Here is a 25,052-nt window from a genome sequence, read left to right as displayed (position 1 = left end):
GACGAAACTTCGGAGAGTCTCTGAGGGGAAACGCGTCGGAGGCGAGTGCTCTCCGCCGGGCGCACGCGGCGTCTGGCGCTATTCCTCCGTTTGGCGGTAGTACGCCTCACTTGACAGCGCTGAAACGCAGCGCGCGTGTGCTTTTGCCTATGAGTTGCCACGTGGACAGCTTACCGGACGCAGTTACCTCGGATGAGGACGACCGAACCCCAGAGCAGTGTACGAGCGAGACGGAAGACAGTCTGGAGCGTCACGTAGGTTCCTGGCGCGGAGCTTTAGCCGCTTTTAAGGGCAAGGCAGATTCTGGGCACCAACCATGTGCAAGTTCATGGAATGATTGGGGTAACGCGCTCAACTACGAACTGCTGACCACAAAACGCTGCATGATCAAACGCGGACGACGACCTGCGGCAACGTTCCCTGCACGCTCTGCGCTCAAGTCTAGCCCCGTCGCATGGATCGACGACGCCACAACGGCGACAACGACAACCACCCTGAATTCCGCTGGAGGCAGTCATCTGTTCGTGAATGCTGGAACGGTTCGTCGTTGTGCCCAGTGCGGTGCCACCGTGACACCACTATGGCGCTCTGGACCCGCCGGGCCCAAGTCGCTCTGTAACGCCTGTGGTGTACGCTACAAGAAGCGCCTCCACCACACCGGCAGCGACATCGACGCCAAGCTCGCAATGGATGCGTCCAGCCTGCCGTCGCTGCACCGGACGTCCGTAGATGTAGCAACAGGAGCAGGAGCGCCCCCTTGGACGGGCGCCGAGCGAACACCAGCGCTGCCGGTCGCGCTTCGATCCGGTTCCGGCTCTTCCGTCAATATCCAGCCACCTCGCTCGGCGGCAGCACAGGGCCGGCGTCAGCGGACACGACCTGTTCGCGGTCGAGCGCCGTTTGCGCCCTGTGTCGAGCGCATGACACCGCCTTGCAGCGCCCCAGGTGCCACGAACGCGCTCGGCATAGCCGCAGCGGCGAACGCCAACCCGATACCCCTTGAACGCACAGTGCCACGTGAGGCCAACGCCAAAACACCAGCGTCGTGGCACCTCTTGTTCGATCCAGACGACCGAGCGGTCTTTGGATACTACTGTGCGGCTCATGATGCTGCCCTGACAAGTCTACCGTACGCGCCGAGCGATACCGAATGGGCGCGGCGACACTACTTCGTTGAGCGACCCTCGCCATGAGATCGCCACTGGCTATCGAGTATCGCCATTATCTAACCACGACGCAGGCCACAATCGACTGCCGCGCTGACCTGGGACGCCCCCGCACAAGACACTCGACGGACAGTCGCTCCCGCGTACAACCGCGAGCCACTGGCGCTGTCACATGCGACAGCAAAAGCTTCCCGGCTGGCGCGTGTCGCCAAGGCGGCTCAAGCAGCCTCTCCAAGTCGCAGCTTGGTTACAATGTTCATCGCTTGTAACTCCTGGAACAAAAGTTTGCAGGCATACGGTAACAGGACTCGCTGCATCGCATCCCCTCGACGGCAAACCTGACACCAGTCTCTGGCGCCCAGATACCCGCACGACTCACACACAAAAGCCGTAAAGGCGTCCGAACTGTACATGAGACGCTCGAGCACTAACAAACTCGCCCCGTGACCCAACAGCGAGTCGCGTTCCATTTCACCGAGTCGGAGACCGCCGTCGCGACTGCGACCCTCCGTGGGCTGGCGCGTGAGCACCGCACGAGGCCCTCGTGCCCGCCCGAAGCACTTATCCACTGCCATATGTTTCAGGCGTTGATAGTAGATCGGTCCAAAAAAGACGTGCGCAGCGAGCGGCTCCCCGGTGATGCCGGAATACAGCAGGTCGCGGCCGGCGTAAGAGTAGCCCGAACGAAGGAGCACTTCGGCGCAAGCCTCGGTGCTATCGAGTCCGGTGCGTTCCACAAAAGCGGTTGCGTCGCGCAAACACCCGTCAAGAGCTGCCGCTTTGCCCGCGATCAACTCGAACACCTTGCCAACTGTCATCCGCGACGGCATACCGTGCGGATTGAACACAATGTCTGGGCGTATGCCGCTGTTGCCGTGCCATGGCAAGTCGGTTTCAGGGGGAATCAGTCCAACGACGCCCTTTTGACCGAAACGAGAAGCGTACTTGTCACCCTCAACGACTCGACGCGTTTGCCGCACCATGACTTTGATGAGGCGCAGGTCATTCTGATCCTGTGTGACGAGCACCTGATCAACGACACCGGCACCGCCCGGCGCTCGATAAACCGCCGGTGCCGGTCGTCGAAGCGAGCGTTGCCAACTAGAGGCGAGAGAGCCAGCGGCATCTCGTTGGGTTCCTGTAGTGCCAGCAGCAGCAGCAGCAGCAGCACCAGCAGCAGCACCAGCAGTGAGCGCTGTGGAATGACCTGCCTGCGACTCTGGTCCGGAACGCAGCAACGGCTGGTGCAGCGTCTCGGTCGGCATCACCTTGTTGACCAGGATTGCCCCCGGCGGCAGCGGCATACCCGGAGCAACGATACCGTCGCTATCGAGTGCTTGCTCTAGATAGCGTCGTCTGCGTTCGGCGGCGAGCTCGGGTTCCTGGCCGGACGTCGAACGCACCCCCGTCACAGATATGGAGGCAGTGGTGCCCGGGGCACCCTCGGTGGCAGTTGTGTAGGCCACGGTCGGTGTTGTCGTCGTCGTTGTCGTTGTCATTGCCGGTTCAATGGTGTCACGAGTGCCGTTTGGGTAGACGCGCAGGCTCACGGGGTACTTGCGCAGCACCGTGCAACGCCCCAGGCCGCGATCCACACTGGCCCTGTTCACGACCAGGGCATCCTCGATGTCGTATCCGCTGTACGACATGACTGCCACGACAGCGTTCTGTCCACCGGGTAGTCGATGATAGTGCGTAAACTCTACTGCTCGTGTCTGGACCAGGGGTCGCTGGGGATAGTTCAGCAGATAAAGCAGTGCATCCGTTCGTAGATGCTGATTATAGGCCATTGCACCGATAGCCTGTTTGCTCATGGCACACTGATAGGTGTTGCGAGGTGACTGGTTATGGTTTGCGAACGGAATCAGACCCGCACAAGCACCTAGAATGCTCTCTGGCGATATTTCCAAGTGCGTATAACGATTCGTTTTTTGCGTTAAACGCTGCTCTTGTTCCTGCTGTCGATCGTCCTGTTGTAACTGCGCAATATCGAGAGCGATCAGCGCGTCGTTCTCTTCATTCGGATCCAGATATTCTACAATACCTTGCTGGAGGAGGTCTTCCCAACGCAAGAGCCCGAGTTCCAGGTCCTCCAGGTGGCGACGCTGGAGTCGCAGCGTCCCCCGTTCACGATCTACGACGAGAAGCGGTCGACAAACGCGTCCAGCATCCGTGGCGACGTGCACAGCTCGCCATGCCCGCGTTGAGCTTTCCCATATGGAAAGAAAAGCACCCAGGGCCCCGCGCTGGCGATGCGCTCGTAACTGTTCAGTGAGCGCGCTGGGATGCAGGTGCATACCCAGCAGAAGACCATTCACAAACACCAAAGCCGGCCGTTCATCGGCATCGGGCGCCCCGGCAGGTCGGAGGCCGTCACCAGACGCGGAGCGCCAGCTTTCGCTACTTGCCAAGTCGTAATCGGCGAGGGCTCGGATATCCTGCGTACCCAGGTCGTACACCAGGCGACGCACCGCCGTATCCTCTTCCTCGGTGGTAACGTCGGCCAGCAACGCCAGATTCTTGACGAGGCCGCAGGATTCACCCTCGGGGGTATCACACGGGCAGACCATACCCCATTGGCTAGGTTGTAAAGCCCGTGGTCCGCTAATTTTGCGCGTCTTCTCGAACTGCGAGGTGATTCTGCTCATCATCCCGATGACAGCGACGTAGCTGAGTCGACTGAGCACCTGCGTGACGCCTTGCCGCTCCATACGGAACCGTTTCAGCGCCCAGTTTCCCGAGCTGAGGGCGTGTTCAAATCCGTGGCTAATGGTTTCGCTGCGTATACAGCGCGTCACGTCAAAGTCCTGCGTTCGACTGGGCTTCGCGAGCACCTGATCCGCGTGCCGGCGGATATCCGCATTCAGCTTCTTGAACAGGTCCTCGAAGAGCAACGCCAACAAGGGACCCGCAAGCTCTAGCCGTTTGTTCCCATAATAGTCCTTGTCATCGAGGCTCTCTGGATTCGCCTTGGCCGCCAGGACACCTCGAATCATCAGTGCGAGATATAGACACTTGTCGCTAAAATCGATGCCGTCACAGGGGATGTGCGGGAGCACGAGGGTCCGAAGTAGCGCACGAGCTTCCTCTTCTAGGCTCGGTTTCCGTCGTTGGCGTTGCTCGGTAGCTATCTCCGCACTTCGCCACGCATACAGGCGGCTCAACGAACGCAGGCGCTGCCCTATGTAGCGCAGGGCATCGCTTGCCGAGTGCACGCCGAGTCTTTCGGCGTGCTCTAGCGACGGCTCCAACAGCGATGCATCCCAACTGATGAGCGCAACCTGCTCTGCTGCACTCCGTATGCCCATGGCGCGGAAGATCACCACGATCGGAATATCCTCCGTCAAGGTGTTATGCCGCAGAAAGAGACGCTCACCCCGGTAAACAACCGCAGTGCGTGACTTGCGCTCCGCAGTGGAACTCGTCACCGTCGCACACAGGTCGCCGCGCGAATCGAGCTCAATCAACATGCGATTCTTACAGAGTTGCTCCTGGATGACGATGACACGTTCTGCGCCACGCACAATGAAGTAGCCGCCGGGGTCGAGCGGGCACTCACGGAAGCGCTCCGCAAGCTCGGTGTCGCTGCGAGCCTGCAGGAGGCAGCAACGCGAAGAGCGCAGCATGATCGGTAAGTAACCTATGAACAAGTTCGATACCGTTTCGCGCCGACCGCAGTGATAGTGCTCAATATCGACGAAGATTGGCGCAGCGTAGGTGAGGTCGCTGACGCGACACTGGTGCGGTGTCAGCGGTCGCTGCACGTCAACGTGCTCATAGACGCTGGGCGTACCGACCCGTATATCCAGGTACTTGAGAAACCATTGTGATGAAGCTTCACTGGTTACGTAGCCGTTCCATTTAACGATCTTTTTGAGCTCCGTGTCGACGAAGTAGTTAAATGAGGCAATGTGGTGACGAATGAGCGGCTGTGCTTGGAGATAGAGTGGAATGAGCTTCCACTTGTACTCCAGATCGCGAACAGGTGATGCTAGTTCTAGATCATTCGCCGTTCCAGGATCATTCATTCGTTTCCAGGTGTCTTGGCGGTGTTTTGTGTTTTTTTTGGCGGCTCCAGCACTTGGCTTCCGAGCTGGTACCCTGTGCGCGATGGCGCGATCGCTGCCGCGGAGCAGCAGCGCCTCGCACTGGCAGGTTTCCTAAATTCAGGTCCTTTTGGAACATGTATGGAAATAAACGTTAATAACGGACATGTCGATCTCGTGTCTGAAGCAGTGACTAAACGAACTTTTATGAATATTTAGGGATGTATTGCCCCATGCGGATGTGGCGCATGCGTCCCGCCCCTCTGTGCAGCGCGGCACGCCCCGGTGCGCTCCGGAAGCTGCGATGCGTTCATCTCGACGCACGAGCTACTGAGATGCTTCTGCGTAGCGCTCAGCGGCGCTCGAGAAAGAGCTCCCCCAAACGCAACTTGTCTGTGTGTGTTTCTTTTGCTCAGTGGGTGGGCAACGCGTTTCCGAGTGTCTCTTGGGCCTGTGCGCGTGCGTGCCTCGTTGTGGCTTTCGCTCAAGTTTGTCTTCTGGGGTACTACATCCGGCTTGCGTTACAGGGCGCTTGTCAAAAGCGAATAACACGGAGAACGTTGCCGGTGCTGGTCAAGAGCGCTGGTTGTGTTTCAGACCGCACCTGCTGGTACGCCACATAACGGGTGTACCTTTTTTTGCAAATCTTCTTTGGGGAATACCGTTTAGGGGGTCTGCGCGTGCTCGAGGCGGAACCTGCAGCGCGAGTGCCGAGCAACGACTCGTGGGCCGTGAAGCCGTCCGACCACCACCACCACCACCACCACCACCACCACCAGGATAGGTTCGAGCGTCACTGAACGCGAATGCGTCGACGTCAGAACTCCGTTGCCTCTACAGCAGTTGCAGGCCAGGTGTTGACTGCCGATGAGCATACCACCGAGGCAGCCGGTACCGGAGAGTTCGGCGCGCTGCTCGCCGTAACCTCCGAAACTGAGGCAGCGTCCTCCGCTGCCGCACGGCACGTGAAGCGGGGCGGCACTGCGCACGATACGGAGACCGAGCAAGAGCTCGAAACGCCTCGCTCATTTTCGTTCGGTTCGCATGGACGTTTCACGCCGCTGTGGCATCGTCCCAGCAAAGGCAAATATGAGCTGCAGCCATCGCTCATACAAGAGGTGACGACACATCTGGAGAACTCTCGTCTCCCGGAGAAAGATTTTTGGGACGATAATGAAGTGACGACAGCTGTTCTGTGGGGATTCACCAACCTCCTCTTTCTCATTATCGCGGTACTGGCGCTGCGTCCACTGCTGCTGAACTATATCCGCGGGAAGCCGCCCTTGGATCTCGAGTTCTTGATGTGGTCACTGGACGGCGCAGTGAGCACGTTGCTACTCTATGCCGCAATGGTCGTGGGCTCCTTTTCGGTGTTTGTCCTGCACTGGCTCGCCGCCAACGGTTGGATATCGGTTCCGCTTCGAGAGTTGCTCTATCGTTTCGCCTGTGGCATCCATCTTTTGGTGCCCTATAAGGTCTTCTTTCAGCGCTCGCTTTCACCGGTACCCGCCTTTTTCATTGGACTTCAGAGCCTTTCGCTGCTCCTGAAAAACCATTCCTACTATTTTGGTATTCGCGCTGTCCAACTAGAACGCCAGTCCCTGTGCCCCGAACTCGTCAGCCTGCGACGTTTCCTGTACTTTTTGGTTATCCCCACGCTGGTCTACCGCATTGAGGGTTACCCGCATTCACCCCGCATTCGGGTCGACTTTTTGGTGCGGCGCACGCTCCAGGCACTGGGCTGCATGTTCCTCATCTACGAGCTCGTCGTCTATTCCATGCTGCCGGTGTTTAAACAGGTCAACGAGCTATCGAACGTGGAGTTCATCGTGGAGCTCATGATACCGGCTGTGCTGCTCTGGACAATGCTTTTCACGGTGACCTTCGAGGTGATCCTGAACGTGTTTGCCGAAGTGACGTACTTCGGTGATCGGCGCTTTTACGAGGACTGGTGGAACAGCACCAATCTGAGCGAGTTTTCCCGCAAATGGAATCGACCAGTTCACGACTGGCTCTACCTGCACGTGTACCGCTGTTTGGTGAAGCAGCGCTATCCCAAGGCCATCGCGCAGATGTTCGTGTTCCTGTTCAGCGCCATTTTTCATGAAATGTTGCTGAGCATAACTTTTCTGCGAGTGCGGGTCTGGATGTTCACGCTCATGATGTTACAGATTCCGCTCATATACATGGCGAAGCTCATACCGGCGAAAACGTCGAACAAGCCGCTCATGCGGCGTGGAGCGAACCTCTTCTTCTGGTTCGGAATGTTCTTTGGACCCGCATTGCTTTTTTTGCTGTATTCCAAAGACTACTATCAGGGTCATTAACGGGAGTTCATGATGCGTTGGTTTGATCTGTAAAGCGGTGGCGGCTACTTGTTCATGTTTCTGGGCGTTTGCTTCTGTGTGTATGGGTGTGTGTGTGTAGAGCGTTCTACGCGATGATGTGCAAAGCCGCCGTCCGGTGCATCGGCTGGCATCTCGTTTGGTGATACGTTTCGTACGTATAGGTATACGTCGAGTCGCAGAGGCACGCCCGCTGCGATGATTCGTTGACGACGAGCGCACATTGGCCGAACTCGACTTACCGAGAATGCGTATCGGCTGCAGGTTTAGAGGCGGCGCAAGCTTTCTTTTGCAACGTCAGCCGCATGCGCTGTGGTTCACGGTAACCGGATACCGGCCGACAATCGATATTCGAGGTGAGTGGTTAGGACGCACGCTTGAGAGCGGAAGAGCTGAGTTGCCCGTCTGTTGCAGAAACGAATCGGGTGCTGCATATAGTCATACGTAACGTTGGTCACGATGCAGGCGTCAAAAAAGTTGCACAAGTCGATTGCAACGAACGACGAAATTCCCGAAGAGAGCTCTGCAGTGCGCTTTGGACGCTCATCATGCTTCTGATAGCCGGCATCTCGAATTGCATGTCGAGTGGCCTCGGCTGGCATGCAACGTACGCAGGCACCATCCGGGTAGCGAGCGCCGCATTCTACGCGTGCTTCATGCAATCCAAAAGGGATGAGCTGCACATATGCGATGTTGCATCGCCAGACCAGCGAGCGCGCACGTGTATTCACTGCATCCGCTTGTCGGCTTGCTTATAGCACACGACGCCGGCTGCAGCGGACCGCATTCGAACGCACAAGCCACTTGTTCATGCCCTGCAGTTTCATGAACATCATGCCATAAACGCATGATGATCTGGAATGACGCTAGCCCTGAATGACGGCTTCTGATAGAGTTCGTGCACACGAGCTTTTCAACCAGATCATGTCACCAAAAAATGCCACGGATTCAAACGCGTACCAGATGCGTTCTAGATGCACGTCTTCTAGCGTCGAGCGATAGGCATCGGTCTATGTCCCGAGGTCGTGAGTATTCGCCGCAGCGACGCTCCAGTTCGGGCGTCATACGAACGCATGCGCAGCGGCATGCTTGTCGTGAGATTCTGGTGCATCTACGCATACATCCACGTTGCGTCTCCGTGGCTGCATCGGCACTTTGAGCGCCGCCGCCGCCGCCGCCGCCGCTCCCACCAGTTCCATGCCAGATATAGGCACTGGCAAGAGGCACCACAACGCTGCGTGCGCAGGCGGCTGGCTTCGGTGTGCGATTCGCACCGGGCAACGTAAATGCCGCGCGTCCGTGCTCAGAGGTACCCGTGCGGATCGCTATGATAGCCACGAATTCTTCGTGCAAGGGCGATATCTCGCGGCATGATGGTCACTCGGCGAGCGTGGATTGCACAAAGATTGCTGTCTTCGAAGAGGTGTATGAGATAATCCTCTGCTGCGGTTTGCAATGCCTCGAGCGCACTTGCCTGCCAGCGGAACGCGGAGCTTCCAAACAAACGCTCACAAATCTCTCGTACAAGGCGCGCGAACGGTAAACGGCGGAGCAGCAACTCCGTGGAGCGTTGGAACTTGCGAATCTCCATGATAGCACGTGATCCGGGCCGGAAGCGGTGCTTGCGTTGTACACCAGACCGTGTCGTCCGTCGCGCGACAGTGAAACCGGCGGCTTGCAGCGGTGCTCGAGGTGGAAACGCGCTCGCCACAGATAGCCCTCGCTGAACTGTATTCGCATCAGCGTTGGTAGTGGCGGTGGTGGGTCCCGGTGGCAACGGCTCCGCTCTGCCGGCTGAGACGCGTTCGCTGCGTCCCGCGCCAGTAGGCCTGTTTGCCGCTTCTTCCGTGAGAAGCCTCGTCTCCGCTAGATTCGATAACGACGAGCCGGGCGGACCGGCCACGCGTCGACCGAGCAGTGAACTGGAGCGTGCGACGCTCCCCAGCAGCGACTTGAGGCGCGACTGTGCCTCGTCCGGTGAACTGCGTTCAGGTTCTGGCTCAATGTTTTCATCCTGCTCCGCCACAGTCGTTCTTTGTAGCTGTTCTCTAAGAGACTCATCGCGGTTCAACGCCTGAGTCTGACGGTATTGATGCGCACCCCCGACGGGGTTCCCAAACACGCGCACCATGGAGACCTGCTCACCGCAAGCGTGCTCGTGCGGCACTGCCTGCCCCCTGGTAGCTGGTAAGCGAACGCGTGCTGCGCGCACCATTACACGATCGGATTTGAATTGGCGCGCCGCTGGAGCGTTTGCGAACCCTGTGGCCGCTATATACCTAAAGGTTTATAAAAAGGAAGGATTGATGTCATGGACCTGCAGGGCGATTTTTTTCATGCACAAAACGTTTCCCTAGGCCAGCGTTCTCCGATTATGCGCATTTTTCTTCTCTTACTTTTTTATGTGTGTTTGTTTCAGTGCGCGGTGAGGTATCCATCAACCCCCTATTCCCAAGTTGCATTACCTATACTTCATCTCGGATATTCTGGTCGTTTCATACGTCCTATCGTGTGACGAGCCTGCCGAAAGCGACAGCAATCGCGCCTGCAGGGCGATGCGCCGCACCGATCCGCGAGTTTTGCGCAGGGCTTTCATCGCACCAGAGCTTCGCCCCCGGGAGCGTGTGCGCACATGCTGTTTGGCGCCTTTATAGCTGACGCGTTCGAATTGCGTTCATATTGAAGAAACAAAAATCAAAGGGAAAGGCTTGGACTTGCAAGTCGAGGATTCTGGAAGGCCTGCATCGCTGGCTGCTGGAAAAGAACGAGAGAATCCTCGTTTCGGCTACTATCGAGCGAGGAAAAGCAGGTGAAGAACATGGGAGATAGGCGAGAAACTGTGTTTCCCTGAGGGAGCGATGAAGAGTCTGTAGTTGTTCAGTTGGTTCGAATTGTAGGAATCCTTGCATTGGTGCGTTCAACCAGAGGCAATTGACGAATGGAATTCGGTAACCGGGACTTTAACAACGCTCTCCGTATCAGATGATGTGCGGTGCGGAAGACGATGCCCGAGAAGCTGTTGCGATCCAACTTTGTGGGGCTGCTTCCCAGAGTTGAAGTGTTCAATTAGAAACTGAAGCCGATAGCCGTCGGTCGGTAAAACAATGCTGGGACGCGTCTGCGCGTGGGCATATTCATGTACCCGACAAGTTCGTGAAATATTTTTTGTTTCACGAGGCACGTATAGTTGTCGTATCGTTCTCACGAACAAAGAGACACCCGACTGCCAGAGTGTCGCTTCCGTTCGGGAGAGCACCCATTATTCCGCACCATACATCCGAGTTTCACCGGTTCCGAACTCTGCTTTACTTTTGGGAACACGCTCCGTGCATTCTGTCGCGCGGGCGCCGGCAATGAATCCTATAGCGCTACCGCAGACATCGCACAGAAACGGAACGGCGACGCTATCTCCTTGTTGGGGTCGTCGAGCGCCTGCGCTGCTCGCCGCTCTGCACCGTCTCGAGACGCTGCTGCCCGCCCTGGGTCAGAACACGCCTGCGCTCCAGCGTTCTCTGGCCGCTACGCTTGCGCTTTCACGGGGGTATCGAGCTGCCCGGAGTCGTCCCGACCTGGTGTTTGAAACGACTAGGACCGTAAATCAAAAGTCAGCTGGAGAGCATGGTGTCCAGATTGACTGAATCGTGGTGCTTTCCGCGGTCTTCCTGCAGGAATGCATTCTATCCAGAACGAAAGGATTATCTCGCACAAATCGAATCTACGCTTGTCTCAGTTTAGAATAGAACGCTGAACTGCATGGTGTGTTCTTGGCTTTTGATTCTTTTGTACAAGTACATCTTCGACAGTACCAGTGCAGCAGTCCGGGTTTTTTTGGACTCAAACGCAGGTTCGGGTGTCTCGGTCTTCGTTTTGGAAAGGCTCCTCCGACGCTTGAACACTGGAATTCTTAGCGTCATCGGAATTGCCATGATTCATGACTCCCTTGAATACGGGCATACAACATAACAAATATGATCATTCAAAGCGTACGTACAAGCATCGACTCCTCTCCTCTCTTCATGTGCAGAATGTTCAAATCACGTATACTTCACGTTATCGACCTCTCTGTTTCAAGGCTGATCGTGGGCGAAGCGATTTGCGTGGCAGGAGTAAAACAGCAAGATCATCGATGTCGTCTCTTGACGCTTTGTTCACCAGCGCATCCCAAAGGTTCACTGGACCTGTCGCGTCAAATCGTTGATCTCGTTTGTAAAGGAGACACGTCCTCTCGGTGTGAACATCGATAAAACGGGATTCGAACCCAGTGCGGGGTGCGTCATGTGACATGTTCCCTGAGGCTCGCACTCCTCCGGTTTGCATGCGAAAATGTCTGAAACTCGGATATGAGTCATCGCAGCGATCGCTTCCAGTGCATCGTTCTTCACCAATTTGCACCAGGGTAGTGTACACGGATCATGAGCTCTCGATTTGTTCTCCGACGAGCCTTCGCCGTCCGGCACTTGTTTCATCATGGAAAACACCACGTTTCACAAATCCTCCACCAAGTGGGCTGCAGCCGCTTTTGGTGTGTGCAACGGGCATCGTACGCGCCGATGGAATCGCGCACAAGAATGCCGTCATCGCAGGGTGCCGCGGCTGGCGAGGAAACTGAGGACGGCATCCAAAGGGGCCTTTCGTACCCGCCAAGTACGAGTATCAGGCAATAAAGCAAGCGTTTGCGCGCCACAGGGCAGCACTCGGAGGAAGAGGCGCGTTAGACATCACTGAACACCCGATCACAACCGGGTACGTCATCGCTCCAAAAGAACGCACCAGGCCTGTATACATGGAAGGTGAATTCGGCAACCGAAGCCTAGATCGTAACTTTCACTAGTGCATGAAATGCCTGGGCAACAGCCGGACGCCGTGAACTCGGCACTTGCGTGCCACCGTCAACACCCTTCGAATCCTGACATCGAAGCTGGCTGGTCAGTATCGACTGTCGTATATACGGGCGGAGACAAGAGAGAGGTAAAGAATCAGTGACAGAAAATCCTGCAACACCTGCAATTGACAATCGCAGGAAGATACCCAAACTTTAGAATGTATACCCGAGTTACAGGGCCTGTTCCAGTTTTTCCCGACATGCCTGCGCATTACCGTGCGCCATGCGTCGTCGGCAGCTGGCACACGAAACGCCGCCTACAGCGTCGACATCTTTTCCGTTCGCGTTTGCACAGGCAATGTCCAGGCCCGATGCAGAAGCTCGAATCCTGCTCCTGTACACATGTCACGACCGTGATCTGCCTTGCTCGTGCACAGCCCATAGCGCCGGTTCCGCTTGCATGCGCGTGCAAGAGTCCTATTGAGCCCGTCAGCTAGCGCGCACTGCGACCTGGCTGCGCCTCATGGGCATCGCGTGCCGCAGCGACGCCAGTGGCGACATCCTGCGTGCCTCCGTTCAGCCGCGCTGCGTGCCGGAGCGACGCCAGGCGCTTGCGTGACACGCGCGCTGTCCGTCAACGACGCCTGCCGACTCCGGTGGCGAGATGCTGCGTGCGCGCGTCACGAACCCGATCACGAGAGGCGCAGTGCGCTTGCCGCCACCAGGAGATTCTTAGAAACGGTTCCATTTAGTACAATCATGTACAATAATGCATCTGAGGGTGGTGACGTGCAACGGGCACGCGAGTCCGGCAGCGCTCGTTAGGAGCGCTTCTGGCAGAGACTCCACGAGCTTTGAGTGTAACGTCATTCGTCGTTTTTTTTTGGTGCGCGTGTACCGCACGCACTGCTCTGGTGTGTTGTCTTGTGTCTATTCAGGCAGCGGACTGGCGAGCATAGAGCGTACACGACGCAAAGTTTGCTACCGCACAGACTAGGGTGCGCGGTAGCTCCGTGCCCTCTGAAGCGCTTTTTTGTTCCGGGAGCTTTCGCGGGGCGTACTCGCTTCCTGGACAAGAGTTTTGTATCTTTTGCACAGTTTTCTTGGGTGGAGCCGATCTGTTGACTCCGTGTATTCTGAATTGCGGGCGTGTAACTAGTGAGAATGGCACAGCGTGTGCAGCTAGAGCGAAACTCGGAGGGTATCGTACCTGCCTGGGATCGCACGGACACGGCTGCTTCTGCTGCCGAGGCGGTAGCGAGTGAAAACGCCGCAAGCTCCTATTCTCCACTCGAGTTTGGTCTGGACTTGCAGGGAGCATGGAGTTTGGTGGATAAAGATGAATCCGGGGGTTGGCCGAAAACCTCGGGTTCCGCACGGGACACGCAGCAGTATCCGAGCGCCCGCCGCTCTCTTGCAGGAGCCGCCCACTCCAGCAGCTTGGGGTCTTCATTCGATAGCGTTCTGGGTTCTAGTCACGTCGCAGAGCAAAAATGGCCAGTCACTCGAGCAGAGGCCGGCACCACTAGTTGGCCAAGGCGTGAGCCGCCAGGTGCGAATCTCCCACCGACCAACGGCACTGGAGCGGGACGTGCCTCTGCGCCTCCATCCCCGAACGTGAATGTTCCTGCTTCCGGGGCTCCGGTCATACGGAGCAGCGCATCGTCTCCGCTTCACCCGCGCTCACCCAAGTTCTCGTCGAATAGCTCGCTAGCGACAACAGCGAGCGTATCGAGTCCCGGCAGCTCACTCGCCATGTCTGATCGACGCGGTGCTCCGCGAAGTCATGCATCCAGTGGACCCAGAAACAATGCGTCGGGTGCTGCTGGAATGCTGTCGGCTGGCGCGAACACCGCCCAGCTCACGAGTCGACCGGGCGTCTACCCGTGTCGCGAGGGTGCACCCGATTGTTTGCATTATCTGAAGACTGGCCGCTGCCAGTTCGGGGCTCGCTGCAAGTTCAATCATCCGCCCCGAGACGCACGACTGATTGATTCGCTCAACCGTCGTGACTGCTTCGACTGGGTCATGACCGGCTCATGTCCTTATGGGAGCAGCTGTAAGTATAACCATCCCGCACTGGATCCCGCGGAGCGGCCTATGCGCCTGCATCACGTGAGCGGTTCGGTGGGGGCTGCAGCCCCGCGTGACGCTCGCCGCCGCTCCGAACACGAGCGAGCCGCGGATGCCGCATCCTCCTGGTTGTCCAGCAGCGTCCCAAAACATCGCTCGTGTGACGACGACACCATGTGCCGAGCAGAGAGCACAGTGAGCATTGGATCGGCACCAACGTGCTCGCCCACAGAGCTTTCCTGGTCGCTGCCGTCGCCACGCGAACAAACGCCGTCCGAGAAACATGTTGGCAGTTGGCCAGGTGCAGCGGAGCGAAGTTCGGATCCGCTGCTGTGGTCGCCGTCCCAGCGCGGGTTATCGCACGGCCGCAGTCAACCTGTACTGAAACCCTTCAATGCAGCACCTGGAACACCGGTTCATCGATCGTTACCGCCACCGCCGCTCCTGCCGCCTGCACGTTCGCCACACTCGTTCTCGACACCGGATACCAGCGGGGCGGGTTGCTTGTCGATCGCAGGTAATGCATCACTGGGCAAAACGATTCCAGGGGGCACCACGGGGCACTCGCCGGCCTCGGCAACTCGAGAGTCCATCGCGAGAAGTTTTCATGCACCGCTGGTTTCGAGCGTGTTGGATGTGCGCGACCACGTGCCCGGTACACCGGGCACGAACGTGAACGCAGTGCCTTTTGCTGCAAGCCCGGTGCCGCCAAATACCTGGACAACACAGGGTTACTGGTCGGGTCCGCAGCGCCCGAGCACAGAGCCGGCTTCATCATGGAACGAAGACGGTGTCAGCGCTGGCCGGCTGTCGTTCAGTGGACTCGAAGCGGGTCCTGGACGTGACGCCGGGGCGGACCCCGTCTATACCACGGGCCGGGAAATGCACGAGTGGCAAGCTTCTGTATGGTCATCGAACGATTCCAAGGCGCTATCGTCGAGCGCTCCGTACTCAAGTTGGCCTGTTGGGCGAACACCGAACGAACCTGAGCTAACTGCAGAATGGCTGGATGATTTCTCACCTCCGTTGCGCGCTTCCGCAGTGCATCCGACATCGTTACCGACACCCGGATCCGAGCATGCCGCCGGGAGGTCCACGAACCCGGAGCGCACGACAGCGGCCACCGCAGCGCCCACGCCCTCACTGGAGCGACCTTAACGACCCGTACGATCGGTGTTTGTATGCCCTACCACGGAGCAAGCTCGAAGTCGACGGAGGACTGGATCCATGCTGCTGCCGCACAACGGTGGCGAGTGACCGCGAGTCGCAGGCACGGACGAGCGCATCGACGCTCTTCAGGAAACTAGGGGATCTCTCTCTCCCTCTGTGTGTGTGTGTGTGTGTGTGTGTGTGTGTGTGAATAGCTATCGGGAACGAGAATGCGGGGTGTCTGGATTTGTGTATGCTTTTGTACGTGCATAGGTCTTAAAGATTAATGTATCATGGTCATCATTGCATGGGTGCTAGTCCAGAGTCGCTGTGCGGGCTACAGCGCGTCCGTCGTGATCGCTCACCGTTCACGTCAACGGGCTGTTTCATGGAGTCGTTTTGAACACGAGCGCAGTTTTGTTTGCAAAGTAACAGCAAACGAGAAGCACGTGTCTGCTCTTCGGAACAGTGGCAGTTGCAAGAGCAGCAGCTGACCAGCAGCGGGCAGGATGCAGCACAGTGCATCGATGCTGCGACGCTGGAGCATCGCCTGGCACATCATCAGAGAACAGACTGCGTACCGCTTTACCGTTACATAGAGGTCAGTATGTAGGACGCTATGTCTGCTGCTGTGGTTGTTCTACCTGATGTTCATTGCGGAGGCATCTGGTGTCAAGTCTGCGCTCGCACGCCGTACCCAAGAAGGCGATACTCCGGTTCCCTGGATATAGTGTGCGACACGTCAGGCGGTTTTGGATTGCTTCATCCGAGGGTATACACGGAGACAGCCCCTGTAAAGCGTACACTCGCGATCCGAATCCAGGATGGTGATAATGATAGTGATGATGGTGATGACAATGCTGATAGTGACGGTGATGGTGATGATGATAATGATCGTGATGATGATAGTGATGGTGATGGTGACGCTCTGGTCCAGTTCCCGGCGTTTATACGGCGTGCATCACGTGACGCCCATGTTAGACTAGAAAGGGACGGGTGCTCTCATTCGGATGATCATGCTCAAGTTTGGGTCAGTATACTTTGTCGTCATCACCAGCCTGTTGCGGGGTTTTGTATGATTAGCTCCGTTTCCTCTATCTCTTCTCTGCAGCATGAAAGACGCCGGTCATTCCTGCCCCTCCAGCTCTGTTGTCAGGAGTCGAAGGATGTTGATTGCGGTGTTCCAGTCGCAATGTCGACACGCACAGCTGCTATCGACACACTGGATGCGCAGCTTTTCGTTGAGATGTAAGCGTTGCTTGCCATTTTCATCTGCTTTGTATAAAGCATCGGTGCGCGCTTCGTAGCGCTGACAATCCACGGTAGTTGCGTGTTCTCATAAGTATATCAAACTTTCTCCAACTAGTCCTAGTCCTCCGCTGAGGAGGAAGACGACAACGCTGTGGCGCGTGAAACCTCATTTCATCGTTCGGTACATGCCCTCGACTGGTACAGAAGGCTTCCCGCGATGTGCTTGCTCGTTTTCGCGCCCGCTGCAACATGCAACGATGACAGGCTTCTCGTTTGCGATTTCCTGCTCGAGCACGCTGTCTATTGGACGTGCAAGAACAGGCTATTCCATTCGATAGAGTGTTTATGGAGCGCGATGTTTACCATGGAAAAACAAGTACCGAAACGAACATCCAAAACGGGAGAACAATTCGACGAATATCGATCTGAACACGCTTCGTTCGGGCAACGCAGTGAAGCACGCTCCACTCGAAGCGATCGCTGACTGGAATCCATTCCGATCCCGTGGTCTTCTTCCTGGCAAACACCGAACGAAAGAACGCGTCCTGCATCATCTCCCGTGGGAGGTTTCATGCTGCCGTCCAATGTTGTTCCGTCGATGATCACCAAGAGCGGGGGATTTGCCGTTCAGACCGAGTCGATTGTTTGAGGCGATAGATTCAGGGGGCTTGCTGCCGGAGCTTGTGAGGAAATCGCCAAGGGGCATCTTCGTTCCCGTTCCCCTCATCCATTCCGCAGCGCGAATGGATGTGTCGACAAAGCAACCTGAAACAGAAATATCGGAAACTTGATGAACGCGCGATTCGAGCATGCTGCATGTCAGTGAAAAAGCAGAGAGGAGCCCTGTATGTCTCCATGGTCTCATGATAACCGCAGTACTCTGAATCCGAGTCCTGACCTACCATGAACCATTTTGATGCCAGTAACGTATCGAATTCCCGCGAGAAAGCGTCGCTGAAGTCGCTTGGGAAAACAGACCGAGCATCCCGTACCTATGTATGCATCCACCAGCCCTTGTGCCGGCCCTTGGAATATCGAGTCGGTGCATCTGAGAGAGAAACTTCCCAGAGAGAATCGGAATGCACGAACAGAGCGCACGGGTCGGTGTTCCGCGCTGATCAATCACAGGTGGAGGCTGTGCTGCTTTACGCTTGGCCTGAAAGACGCTTTCGCCGATCGCTCGTTCTGCGCTTGTTCAATCGTGAACTCACGCAGACAAGCTCCGCTCTTTTCCCTATCGTACAGAGCATCCAGGGACGAACCCTGGATACCACGCTTAACCGGTGTTCTGCAGGCCTGCCGCCAACGCCTTGACACTAATCACAAACAAATCGGTGACGTTCGACTCCGGCTCGCTCTGTTGCGCTGCTGCAGTGCGCATGAGTTTCAGCGCTCGCACTTGTGCCAAGTTCATGGGGGTCAACCAAGGCCGCCGCGCATCAATCGCTCGTTGCTGTGGACGGTCGTTATCGAGAAGACGCCGAGAGCCCGACACGCGCATCACCAAAGCGATGGTATGCTGGAGCCGCCTCCGCAGCTCTGACCCAATGGCGTGCATGTCGGGATCCGGAACCAGCACCTCGTCGTACTTGGCAGCGATATGGGTATCGGCCTTTGCGAGCACCATTTCAATAAGGTCCATAAACGACCGGAAGAAGGGCCATTCGAGGTACATTTTGCGAAGGGTGTCGCCATCGCCTCGCTCGATGGCATCCTCGATGGCGTCGCCGATGCCCAGCCAGACCGGTAACTGGAGTCGATTTTGGCTCCAACTGAAGACCCATGGTATCGCCCGCAGCGTTTCCACGCCACCTTCGCGTCGCTTCTGGGGTCGTGACCCAATGTTCAGGATGCCGAGCTCAGGTTCTGGTGTAGCGCACCGGAAATAGCGCACAAAGTTCGGTTGCTTGTAGACGATCGAACGATAGTGCTCACAGCTCACGTGGCTCATGCGGTCCATGATTTCACGCCACTTGGGATGTACGTTGCGGAAAGGCATCAGTTCTTGCCGGAGAACTGCTGTTGTGAAGGTTTCCAGCGTACGATCCGCAAGGGCCGGCATTCCGAAATCCTGCTGAATGACTTCTCCCTGGATGGTTACCCGCAAATACTTGTTGATGGTATCCGGCGGCTGTGACATGATCGCGAGGTGCTGGGGCCCACCGCCGCGGCCCACGGTGCCTCCGCGACCGTGAAAGAAGCGCAAGTGCACGCCGTACTTTCGGGCAGTCTGGGCCAGACGCTCTTGGCCAAGATAAAGCTCCCACGCCGAGGTGATTCGACCACCGTCCTTGCCACTGTCGCTGTAACCGATCATGACCTCCTGAACATTGTCGTGGTCGCTCCTGAGGTGCTCGCGGTACCACGGCACTTCAAACAGGCTTGTCAACAATTCAGTAGCCTTCTGCAACGCTCCGATGGTCTCGAGGAGCGGTACCACCCTCTGAGGCCGTTTTGGTGCGAACTCGCGTTGGAGTACCTCCACACAGAGGACGTCGCTCGGCTCCATGCACATCGAAATGACGTAGGCACCGAGCGCGGTGGTGGATATCTCACGGGAGATTTTCGCGCATACCTCAAAGGTACGCAAGACCTCCTGGACGGCAGCGCTGCAGTCCGGTATGCCGTCGCGGGGAATGAGTGGGCGGCGTCCTTGCAGCGTCTCCGACAGAAACGCCATCCGTTCTGCTTCGGTCATCTCGGTGTACGGCTTCAACCCGCCGCCGATATACCGAGTGATTGCGTCCATGGTTTCGGTATGCATGCTCGCCTCTTGACGAATATCGAGGCGCAAAAGTGATAAACCAAAGGCCTGAACACGGCGGATAAGGTCGGTGAGTCCTGCGCGAGCCACCGCAACGTCACTCTCGGCTAGCAAGGAGGCGTAGATTTGGCGCAGTGGCTCCAGTAGCTCTTCTTCGTGGGTAAGCACAATGCTGGGATCGATCTGATCCGCTAACGCATGATTTTGGGAGAGCAATGCCCCGAAATAGTCTCTCGTGAGACGTACTCGATCACGCACGTGGGCCAGAACCTGTCGATAAGGTTCCGATGGTGGTACGTGGTGCGAAAACTCGCGATATATGAGAGATATTCGGGCGCCTTTTTCAACCAGCTGTGGCTCGGGTAACGTCTGAATGTACTTGCGCAGCTCGGGGCTACAGTAATGCAGCGAGAGATCAAACATTAGGCTCTCGATCGCCTCAAGGAAGAGCTCTGCAGCGCGGAAACGATTAAGGAGCACCGTCTCCCAAGTCACTTGAGCGGTCACGTTGGGGTTCCCGTCGCGATCGCCGCCGGCCCACGAGGAAAACACGAACGGACGACAATCAAGGGGTATCCCCCCCTCGATACCAATCTTGCGGAGCGCAATATCCAACAGCCGTAGGAAACGCGGAACAGAGTCCCATACCGTAGACGTGATGACATTGAGGGCGGCCCGCGCTTCGTCTTCCGGCTTCGGACGACTGCGTCGAACCTCATCTGTCCGCCATAAGGCATTCATTTCTGCTTCAATCCGCATGTGCAAGAGATCTCGCTCCTGTGGGGTCAAGTCGTTGCGATCCAGCTCAATGAGCAGCATTCCAATGCTGTGCAGCTTGCTTAGCAGCGAGCGTCGCACCGACTGCGTCGGGTGCGCCGTCAAAACCATATCGATCGTCTGGTTGCATAAATTGCGATAGATCTCCTCAGGAGTGAAGCCTGCCTTGACCAGGTACTCGAAGGTTTCCGCGGCGCCGTAGTGCAAGAGGAACGAGGACTCGCCCCGCTCGTAAGCTCGGCGGCGGCGGATGCGGTGCACATGGTCTGCAATGTTCGTCAAGTTGCACAGGTTGCTGAAAGTAGAACAGATTTTCACGAGATCATCAATCGGGAGCTCTTGCACAAGCGACCACAGTTCCTCAAAGTGCTTTTCTTCGTGCGTGAGGTCGTAGAGACGCGACAGCGTTCTCACTTTCTCGAAAGCTCCCGCGACTGCCTCACCGCAGTGCTGTTCGACGACGCTCACCAGCAACGAGGTCAGCAACTCGACGTTAGCCTGCAACGGGGAGGTAAAGTCGACTGAATCGACACGTTTCATGAGAGAACTATTCATGTTGTGGGGCAGTTGGGGCAGCTACGACCAATCCCTGAAATTTCAGTGGAGCTCAACGTATGGAAGAATGCCGCCATCGCCACAGATGCATTGCGGCAGCTGCGGCGGCTGCGGCGGCTCGGGGCACTGCGCGCATCTGGATCGCAAGCAGACGTTGAGGGGCCATGAATGCTCGCGCGGCCGCGGCGTCGACAGGCCGGTTGCATGAGAATAGGAACAAGTTTGGATTAATTGGACGTGACAGATGGGCGCTGGTGCGCGTTTGCCCTACTGGTACAGCACATGACCCTTTCGGATTCATTGGACGCCATCGATGGGCGCTGGTGCGCGTTTCGTGCATATAGTACATAATAGAACATTTTCGTATGAATATGACACGAAGGATGCGCAAAGGAGCGCGTGATCGCACGTCCTGGCGCAAGCGACGTGCCGATAGGCGCTGCAGGCAGGCTTCCGTTTCGCCACTTGCGATGGACGTGGAGGAGTTACGCTCGCGAAGGCTCCGTCTATGGTACACGAGAACAAAGTGGAACTGGGACGACCGTCGCTGAGCGCGCAAGAGAAGTTCTATGATGCTCTAGAGGTACGCATCAAGGTGGTTCATGGGTTTGCCTGTGTGCCGCCTCCACTGAAACAGTAGCTTGACGGTTGTTCTCAGGGCAGGTGCACTTGGCGCAACGTCGACTGTTGTCTCCCGATTGTTTGCGGTAGATCCGCTTCACATGTTGGGCATTTTATGCGACTGATTTTTTGAGCGTGCGTCTTTTTCGCTGCGCTAACTGAGCTCGCGTGCGCGGTGCGCCGCTTCCGAACAACCCGCCCGGCGCTGGACAGTGCAGTGGATTACGTCGAAGATTTACGTGTGTGTGTGTGTGTGTCATAACGCATTCGTACTCGAGCACTGCAATTTTAGCTTTGCAACTGTACTTCGTCGTTGCTAGCGCTGCTCCTCTTGGTCGTGAACGTCGACGGTGTCCGTCTATTTTGCTGGTACAGGTGCTCTCTATGGTGTCACGCCTTGTGGTTCGAGGTGGCGCCTGGAACGAAGCAGCCCGCTTGCCCAGATGCGAGTCCGTAGATAGAGTCAAGACGCTCATTGCGATGATATTCTCAGACACGAGGTGAGAATGCTTTTGGTCCGCTGATAATGACGCATTCGAGTCACTCTGTCTGTGGCAGTGTAGGTCTCGCGAGTCGCGACCATTGGGTTCACCAACGAGGATGTTTGTTGGCTGCTTTTGCCTCGTACCGGGTATTGGACTTAGAGATCGAGCGCCTCGTGAAAACATGCGGGGAAAGGATTTGTTGACGGTGGGACTGCTTCGCGAAATTGTTTGGCAGCGTTCCTGTACGACGGCACGGTTGTGCGGTTGTCTGTCTGCGAGCACGCTTCGCTCGGAAGAGACGCCCTCATGTCGTGCACCGCTTGCGGTACCCGATTGGCCATCAAATAGCTCGAGGGTAGCCATATGCAAAGTGTTCTGGCCAAAACTAGCCAATTCCGGTCATGACGACATCTCGTTCGTCCACGGATGTGAATCCGCACCGTTTTCGGTGGCGAGCGCGCAGCTCTGCGAACGCTCTTACCACCTGGAGCACTGCACCAGAAAAGCATCCGCACCACGCCCGTGCTCCATAAGATATTCAAGGAACGAGAAGCGGGAATGTCGCTTTCGATGTGCTCACTACGTTTTTGCGGCAAGTTGCATGGTACCAAAGTACCAAGATCGATAGTCAAGATCTACCATGGGTGCACATCGCACTGCCCAGAGATTATCCCGCGTCGCACAATGTAGGGCCGTCTCTCGAAGAGCGATCCCCCCGATGCATTCGCTGAGATCACCTAGTGATTTATCACAACGATGCACTGGGCCGATGAGGCCACCACCATTGCCGTCGACAACGTTTGTATACAGGCAACCAGCGAGACGCTGAGCGATTGGCCAGCATGATCCATAGCTCGCTGTTTCACTGAGCGCGAATAGGTTATTGGACCCGAGCTCTTTCTCGTCCGCGAGCAGCGCCAGTTGCGCGAGCACATCAAACAACCAGGCGATGCAGGCTCGCGGTACTGGCCGTTCCGGTGTCGTGAGGCTCGCGAGCGTCACCGGTGGACCCCGCGGCTCGCGAAACAGCACCGCACAGAGCGAGCCCGTGCAGATCTTGTCGAATGTGGGCGCTGCATCAACAGCCTCGCAGGGCTCGATACATGCAGTATTTTCTTGAAGATGGAGCACCCATCGATGCCAGTTCAAGAGACAATAAAGGATGCTACTCGTCCGCTTCGGATCGCGAAGTATTTGCCGACTCCGCATGTCTGGTCGACTCACAGGCACCAGGAGCTCGCCCAGAATATGTCCTGCACCGCCGAGGAGGCTCCGCGTTGTGTTTCCGGAACCGCCAACCAGGTCGTCGACGCAGAGCAGGAAGTTGGCGAGGTAGAACTCACAGGCCCAGAGCGCCTGGAACGGATCACTGTACCCGCCAAGTACGCGCTGTTCCACCGTAGCGAGACTTACTGTCGGGCTGGACAAGTTCCCATATCGTTGATCCAGATAACACGTAGCCAGCAGGCTGGCAGCGTCTTGACAGCGCCACGGTTTCGCGTAACTGAGCGCCGTCGTCACCAGCGCTCTTACCAAAACGTCGCTTTGAACTTTTAAGCAGTTAAACGCTGTATCTATTTCTTGTGCACAGCTGCAGCGAGCTTGACCCAGTTTCACTGACGCAGTCGCACTCATTCCACGTCCAGCCTCACGCAAGGCCGATTCGCTCCGGTCGGCGCTGCTCACGAGGTGTCCGGCAGACTGCTCTCGTAACCTAGCCCGAACTTGCCCGCTGAGGCGCTGGTACCAGTGCGCTTCGGGGTGTAGCCAGAGCAGGCCAACGCCAAGCATAACAACAAGCAGGGCAAGGTTGCGCACGGGGTGCCCTGAACGCCCGCCAGTTCTTCGCCAGCGCCGAATCCGTAGCCACTGGTCCGGTGATCTCAACCGCATACCTTGTTCGTAGTATGTTGGAAGGAAATATGTATTTGTTCACGTCGACTAGGATCACTTTTTCAAAAAAATGCACCAGCTTGAACTGAACAAGTAGCAGCACAAATATGCAGTTATGTAGTGGCGCAGATGATGGTGTGTCCGGTGGCGCCGACGTTGCCGCGCGTGTTCCGCTTCCCGGTTTGCTGTGTCGTGGTGCTTCCTCAGAAAAACATTTGGATGCCGTTGGTTGCCGGCTCGAGAGCAAATTCTATGCTATGGTATGGATGATTTAGAGTGGAGTCGTCTTGAGGTGGAATCAGCTTGAACGGATTTTTTACGTTGCAAGTCTGATCATTTTGACCTGAATCCCCCGGGTCGGCCATCGAGCCGGGTGGTACGTTCACCAAGAGCGTGCGCTTTCGTGTGCTCCGTACCTTTTAGGCGAAATTTGGCACGAAACGGAAGAGCACACGAGTTCAGCGATTCGTGCACCTTCTCACGCGCGGGTTCGGAGCAAAACCGCTATTTTGCGAAACGACGACGCTTTCCTCAGAGGGTTGTGAAGGGGAGACGAGCCCCCAGGATTCCTCCTGTAAGCCATGTAACTCGAACGGGTCTTGCCTTTAAGGCACGCCTGCATAGCAAGTCCGCTGGACTTCGGAATGTCTATGAGATCTGACCTCGTGTCGGGTGAACCATGCCTCAAGCCGACGCCTTCAGTGGTTTCCCAAAGCCGCGCTCTCGTCGTGCCAGGTACGCACCGGTGCCATAGGGATTATTGCAAACGCTCTTGGCAGGCTCAGTGCAGGCCGGAACTTACGAAACGGCTATTGTCTCCGACGGGCGTTTAGGAGGAGGATGTCGGAACCTGGGGTTTGCGCGAGGAATGGTGGAATATGGGCGCGAATCCCGGAAAATCACCCTGCCAGCCGGGATCTCTACTGAGTATGTCATTTCCGTCGATCAATGCGGAAACGTTCGAACGCTACGCCCATGTCACACTAGAATGGAATACTGAACTGCTTGGCCAGTGCCGGCATGTCGATATTTTCCGAGCATGTTTTTGAGATGTACAGACTCGATACTAGAAGAGCAACCATAAGGGGATGCGGATTCATACGTC

General features: G+C 56.8%; 7 protein-coding genes and 2 non-coding genes across 9 annotated transcripts, besides 1 other annotated feature; 4 read left to right on the top strand and 5 right to left on the bottom strand.

Moving 5' to 3' along the window:
- Positions 1-149: 149 nt before the first annotated feature.
- Positions 150-1,193, top strand: CYME_CME102C (similar to GATA transcription factor; the record flags this gene model as incomplete). The annotated part of the gene is made up of 1 exon (XM_005535553.1): positions 150-1,193. One exon carries the CDS (start codon positions 150-152, stop codon positions 1,191-1,193), a length of 1,044 nt encoding a protein of 347 aa, XP_005535610.1.
- Positions 1,194-1,384: 191 nt separating this feature from the next.
- CYME_CME101C (RNA polymerase III second largest subunit) lies at positions 1,385-5,194 on the bottom strand (the record flags this gene model as incomplete). Its single annotated transcript, XM_005535552.1, has 1 exon — positions 1,385-5,194. The coding sequence occupies one exon, from the start codon at positions 5,192-5,194 to the stop codon at positions 1,385-1,387; it is 3,810 nt and encodes a 1,269-aa protein (XP_005535609.1).
- Positions 5,195-6,018: 824 nt separating this feature from the next.
- Positions 6,019-7,539, top strand: CYME_CME100C (acyl-coenzyme A:cholesterol acyltransferase; ACAT; the record flags this gene model as incomplete). Its single annotated transcript, XM_005535551.1, has 1 exon — positions 6,019-7,539. The coding sequence occupies one exon, from the start codon at positions 6,019-6,021 to the stop codon at positions 7,537-7,539; it is 1,521 nt and encodes a 506-aa protein (XP_005535608.1).
- A 1,321-nt stretch (positions 7,540-8,860) lies between these two features.
- On the bottom strand, positions 8,861-9,688 carry CYME_CME099C (histone H3 variant; the record flags this gene model as incomplete). Its single annotated transcript, XM_005535550.1, has 1 exon — positions 8,861-9,688. The coding sequence occupies one exon, from the start codon at positions 9,686-9,688 to the stop codon at positions 8,861-8,863; it is 828 nt and encodes a 275-aa protein (XP_005535607.1).
- Positions 9,689-10,936: 1,248 nt separating this feature from the next.
- On the top strand, positions 10,937-12,534 carry CYME_CME098T. The gene has a single exon (XR_002461247.1). It is a non-coding gene; the product is annotated as a hypothetical transcript (transcript).
- Positions 11,265-12,891, bottom strand: CYME_CME097T. Its single transcript, XR_002461246.1, has one exon. It is a non-coding gene; the product is annotated as a hypothetical transcript (transcript).
- A 652-nt stretch (positions 12,892-13,543) lies between these two features.
- Positions 13,544-15,610, top strand: CYME_CME096C (unknown zinc-finger protein; the record flags this gene model as incomplete). The annotated part of the gene is made up of 1 exon (XM_005535549.1): positions 13,544-15,610. One exon carries the CDS (start codon positions 13,544-13,546, stop codon positions 15,608-15,610), a length of 2,067 nt encoding a protein of 688 aa, XP_005535606.1.
- Positions 15,611-18,128: 2,518 nt separating this feature from the next.
- Positions 18,129-20,948, bottom strand: CYME_CME095C (phosphoenolpyruvate carboxylase; the record flags this gene model as incomplete). The annotated part of the gene is made up of 1 exon (XM_005535548.1): positions 18,129-20,948. The coding sequence occupies one exon, from the start codon at positions 20,946-20,948 to the stop codon at positions 18,129-18,131; it is 2,820 nt and encodes a 939-aa protein (XP_005535605.1).
- Positions 20,949-21,399: 451 nt separating this feature from the next.
- Positions 21,400-25,052: part of a sequence feature (possibel transcribed region) that runs on past the window's edge.
- On the bottom strand, positions 22,634-23,947 carry CYME_CME094C (hypothetical protein; the record flags this gene model as incomplete). The annotated part of the gene is made up of 1 exon (XM_005535547.1): positions 22,634-23,947. The coding sequence occupies one exon, from the start codon at positions 23,945-23,947 to the stop codon at positions 22,634-22,636; it is 1,314 nt and encodes a 437-aa protein (XP_005535604.1).

Source organism: Cyanidioschyzon merolae, chromosome 5 (assembly GCF_000091205.1).
Source record: "Cyanidioschyzon merolae strain 10D DNA, chromosome 5, complete genome".
NCBI lineage: Eukaryota > Rhodophyta > Bangiophyceae > Cyanidiales > Cyanidiaceae > Cyanidioschyzon > Cyanidioschyzon merolae.
This window is presented reverse-complemented; position numbering and strand designations above follow the sequence as displayed.